Source organism: Formica exsecta, unplaced genomic scaffold, assembly GCF_003651465.1.
Source record: "Formica exsecta isolate Colony F162 unplaced genomic scaffold, ASM365146v1 scaffold115, whole genome shotgun sequence".
Lineage (NCBI taxonomy): Eukaryota > Metazoa > Arthropoda > Insecta > Hymenoptera > Formicidae > Formica > Formica exsecta.
The window spans coordinates 2,854,959-2,860,471 of record NW_021848490.1 but is presented as its reverse complement, the minus strand read 5'-3'; the positions used below and the strand labels follow the sequence as shown (position 1 = coordinate 2,860,471).

At 28.9% G+C, this 5,513-nt stretch overlaps 1 protein-coding gene across 1 annotated transcript in view; it reads left to right on the top strand.

Annotated features, from left to right (window-relative positions):
* The window catches only part of LOC115238172 (hyaluronan mediated motility receptor-like), a 9,559-nt gene extending 5,044 nt beyond the window's left edge, over window positions 1-4,515 (top strand). The window contains exons 7-15 of the mRNA XM_029811770.1: window positions 21-221; window positions 471-665; window positions 772-905; window positions 2,279-2,651; window positions 2,761-2,982; window positions 3,089-3,154; window positions 3,258-3,364; window positions 3,445-3,598; window positions 4,139-4,515. Coding sequence (XP_029667630.1) covers window positions 21-221; window positions 471-665; window positions 772-905; window positions 2,279-2,651; window positions 2,761-2,982; window positions 3,089-3,154; window positions 3,258-3,364; window positions 3,445-3,598; window positions 4,139-4,312 — 1,626 coding nt within the window. The 3' untranslated portion in view covers window positions 4,313-4,515. The remainder of the gene's footprint in view (window positions 1-20; window positions 222-470; window positions 666-771; window positions 906-2,278; window positions 2,652-2,760; window positions 2,983-3,088; window positions 3,155-3,257; window positions 3,365-3,444; window positions 3,599-4,138) is intronic.
* Window positions 4,516-5,513: the final 998 nt, after the last annotated feature.

Here is a 5,513-nt window from a genome sequence, read left to right as displayed (position 1 = left end):
ATATATATTATTTTATTTAGATTACACTAATGAGAGATAAAGAATTAGATGAATTAAAACAAGCTACCACTAGAAAAATCGAAGAGGAAACTAAACGAATAATGAAACATGCTGAAGAAATAATAAAAAATGCAGAGTCTGATAAAAGAAACGCGTTAGCAGCATGTCGTGCCGAAAATAAGGAACAAATTAAAAAAGTGATTGTTGAATGCGACGCGAAAGTAAGCGGACCACACGTGCGTAAAATGCCAAACATCACTGACTAATTGCTCATTGTTCTCTAGAATTCGTGTGAAGTCTAATTCTTCTTTGAGCATTATAATTTATATAAATTAGTATAAAATTATATGTGCACTCTGTAGATGCTTGCCTGTAGATGTTGTCTTTTAACTTTCTGTGATGTTTGAGAAAATTTCTGTTATAATGGAGTAACATCTTCACAGATATTAAAGTAGAAATTTTGTATTTAGATCAATGCCATGATGAAAGAGACACAAAACACTGTGGAAGATGAAATGCGACTTACCAATGAAAGATACAAAGCATGTTTGGTTCGTATGGAATTGGAGCATGTTGTATTAGATGAGAAACTTTCGCAGAAAGATACTGAAATCGCCAAACTCTCTGCAACACTTGAGGACCTTAGACAGTCCATAGAAACTCAGGTGACTATGCGTTATAATTGGTGACATTGTGCATAATACATGCTACATAATACGTGCATAATACATGCTATTCATAATATAGTTATTGACAAATTATGATTTTTAGGAAAGTTTTAGTCAAAGTTTGCAAATTGAGTTGGATAAAGCGGAAACCGAATTGGCGGAGAAAAAAGAAGAATTGAGAGCTTTAAAGGATCGCATCAGAACAGAAGGGGCTGAAATGGTTGCTAGAAAAAAAAAGTGTGTGATATCGATAAATTTTATTTATGTGATACTTCATCTCTAATTTATTTAATTTTGATGAATGATTATTATAATTATTAAAAATTAATTACTTTAAATATCTTATACAAATATTTTTAGGTTTGAATTAATAACGGCCGATAATAAAGCATCTCTTATCGCGCTTACTAATCGTTTGGCGCAGAGTAATGCTGAAGTGGAAAAACTACAAGATGATCTGAAACATAGTGAAGTTTGCATACGCAAACACAGAGATCTGCTTAGTGCAATGCGCAATAGCTCACAATTGGTGGATGAGCAAATTCATGTAGTCATGAAAGAATTGGATACTCATATATATATATATATATTATTTTATTTAGATTACACTAATGAGAGATAAAGAATTAGATGAATTAAAACAAGCTACCACTAGAAAAATCGAAGAGGAAACTAAACGAATAATGAAACATGCTGAAGAAATAATAAAAAATGCAGAGTCTGATAAAAGAAACGCGTTAGCAGCATGTCGTGCCGAAAATAAGGAACAAATTAAAAAAGTGATTGTTGAATGCGACGCGAAAGTAAGCGGACCACACGTGCGTAAAATGCCAAACATCACTGACTAATTGCTCATTGTTCTCTAGAATTCGTGTGAAGTCTAATTCTTCTTTGGGCATTATAATTTATATAAATTAGTATAAAATTATATGTGCACTCTGTAGATGCTTGCCTGTAGATGTTGTCTTTTAACTTTCTGTGATGTTTGAGAAAATTTCTGTTATAATGGAGTAACATCTTCACAGATATTAAAGTAGAAATTTTGTATTTAGATCAATGCCATGATGAAAGAGACACAAAACACTGTGGAAGATGAAATGCGACTTACCAATGAAAGATACAAAGCATGTTTGGTTCGTATGGAATTGGAGCATGTTGTATTAGATGAGAAACTTTCGCAGAAAGATACTGAAATCGCCAAACTCTCTGCAACACTTGAGGACCTTAGACAGTCCATAGAAACTCAGGTGACTATGCGTTATAATTGGTGACATTGTGCATAATACATGCTACATAATACGTGCATAATACATGCTATTCATAATATAGTTATTGACAAATTATGATTTTTAGGAAAGTTTTAGTCAAAGTTTGCAAATTGAGTTGGATAAAGCGGAAACCGAATTGGCGGAGAAAAAAGAAGAATTGAGAGCTTTAAAGGATCGCATCAGAACAGAAGGGGCTGAAATGGTTGCTAGAAAAAAAAAGTGTGTGATATCGATAAATTTTATTTATGTGATACTTCATCTCTAATTTATTTAATTTTGATGAATGATTATTATAATTATTAAAAATTAATTACTTTAAATATCTTATACAAATATTTTTAGGTTTGAATTAATAACGGCCGATAATAAAGCATCTCTTATCGCGCTTACTAATCGTTTGGCGCAGAGTAATGCTGAAGTGGAAAAACTACAAGATGATCTGAAACATAGTGAAGTTTGCATACGCAAACACAGAGATCTGCTTAGTGCAATGCGCAATAGCTCACAATTGGTGGATGAGCAAATTCATGTAGTCATGAAAGAATTGGATACTCATAGAGAGCTGGTAGATCAACATCAGATTAATAATTTATCTCAATTTGAATCAATAAAATCTATTTTTGAGACACAAATCGAGGACCTGAAGCAAAAAGCAGCAAAAGAAATTTCAAGACTTCAGAATGATTTTGAACAGAAATCTTTACAAAACGATGAGGTAATTATTATTGCATTCATTTTGAGATTGTATTCACTTTGTACAATTTACGATACTGTTAAAATATTTCTAAATGGTTTTTAATTTGAGTTATTAAATTCTATTATAGCTAAAAAAGCAACTTGATGAAATGAGTAAAAAACTACATGACGTGCAAAATCTATTACTCAATTTCGAGGAACAAACTGATGCTCAAAAGCTTGGTATTTCACGACTGGAATTAGCAAATAGTAAATTATTAGAACAATTGAAGAGCCAGGAGAAAGAATTAGAAAAAAATAAACAATTATTTGAAGATCAAGCAGCGCAACATAAAACTATCACAGATATGGTAAGTTCGAATATATTGTCAAAATGATGAATCATAACTTAATGTGCATTTATTATTAATTAATAATTATTAATTATTAGTAATTATATACTTGAAACATTTACAGGCAAACGGTCGGATAGAAGAGCTTTCTCAACAACTGGAGTTAAAAACAAGAGAAAATGATGCAGAGGTAATAATCTTTTTTGAGAATTGTTAAAGAATCCGTTGTTTTGTTGCAATTAAACTTTGTAAAAGAATAAAACATTGTTAAAAAATAAAATGTCGTGTTACAGGTAATCACTTTATTATTAGAGCAAGAACGAATCAAATGGAGGTCTTTGGAAAATATACTTACACAACAACTTCAGGAAGAAAAAGCGCGACGAGAAGAGGCCGAAGAGTGAGTACAAATTAATACAAAAGAACTTTTGATCACGAATTCTCAAAATAATAAATAACAATATATTTTATTCTGTACAGAGAAGTCAAGAGAATTATAAAGTCGAACGACCATCTCAAGAAGGATTATGAGGAAATTAGTGACAAGTACGCTGAAATAATCGGTCATCAAAATCCTAAACAAAGAATCAAACATGTTACTCATCTAAAAGAAAAGAATTATCATTTGGAACAGGTGCGTTCGGATAGATTCATTGTTGCGTTCGCATTTCTTATTACACTTTCCGCTGTTACTTTGATGTATGATTATTTAATTTGATGTATATATATATATATATATGTATATGTATATATCTCTCTCTACTTTGAAATTACTACATATTTTTAATGAAATTGCCGCTATGATATCATTAAAAAGAAAAATTCTTGTATGCAATGTTATTTGCACACTTATATATCCAATGAGTAATGCAATAACGTATGAAGTTTAAATTTGGCAGAATATATGAGTTGTGATGTGTACATTCTATATAATTATTATGTAAATAATATAACAATATTTTCTAGCTATATGTTTTATAGATTCTTTTTATAGAAATAAATATTTTTATACTTAAGCAACTCTACATTGCGTTTTTATTTGTCCAAGAGAGCATAAAATACTGAATTGAATTTATTGTAATTATAAATAAAAATGTATGTGTGGTATGTGTTGTTTGTATTTTTATATATTTTGTTTTTGTCTTTTCTGATTAAAGATAATGATTTGTTTTAGGAAGTACGTGCCAAGATAAAAATAATCGAACAACAACAAAAGACTATAGAAAAGTTGAAAACTGAAGAAAAACGATCTTATTGGAAAGGCAAGGAAAATGTAGGAATGGTACATTCGACCCCCCTTGCTTCACCGCATAAAACACTGACGCCATTAAGAAGTCGAAACGATTAATTTTAAACAGTTTTAAATAGTTCAATAGCTTATCTTCTTGAATTATCAATTTAGATTACAAATATTCAAAATGAGTTGTGCTCGAAATAATTTTCTGACAAAAGAACTGAAAAAATGTTCATTGCAATGAATATTTGTATTGTTAAAGAAAAGAAAATATGATTTCTCGAAAAAAGATATATATATATATATATATATTTTTTTTTTATAAGTTATAAAATAATTGTTAATATTCCCCTACTGTTAATTTTGACATTATATATTTCAAACTTGACATGAACATTTTCGACGATATATTTTTATTATAGAGCATGTAAAATATTTTTAATATATTTTATTTTTAATGAGATTTTTGTATGTTTTTGTATGAATATTATATGAATAGATAATAATTAATATAAAACATCCAGCCGCACAATTTGCTCCTTAAGTCTACTTCTATTTTATTTTTTTGATTAATATAAAGATTTGTAATACTTTTCACACACACATGATTCTCTCTCTTAAAACATATATCTCCTTAATAAAATCATTTTTGAAATAATAATATAATGTGTTTTTACAAATTTTATAAAATATATATTCTATATAATATAGTATTTTAAAAATTGTTATACGAATGCTTTTTCACGTTCACACACGAAAATATAATTCCTATTCATAATTTTATAAAGATAAAGCCAATTTTATTCCAGACATATAAAAATACAGAATTATATCGGATTAAATTATTCGAGCAGAATGTATAATAAAATTAATTTTTCTTATCAGTAATAATTCAAACGCTTTAAATTATGATAATCATAATTTTAAAAAATTAGATGGTATAATATTTATATAATAATATAAAAGTAAATAATATTTAAGTTTAGGAAGATAGATTAAATATTTGATATATATGTGTATAATGTGTTAATCATTAATATTTTATGCGGCGGCATTGTTCGAAAGAGATTATGCAATAAGAAATCTGTTAGAATTATTAACAACTGATACATATATATGATTCTATAGATATACATTTTATTATGCTCAGTCATGCGCTCGAAATTGTCACGGCGTACGCTCGTATTTTATACATCCCATCCATAGTAGCTCTTGACACCAGTAATCACTGCTCTTTGAACACCTCCTCTCTAAGGTCAATAGCTACATGAATTTTAAACATCGCCGACATCCTTCACGATCTAATTAGTTTCTA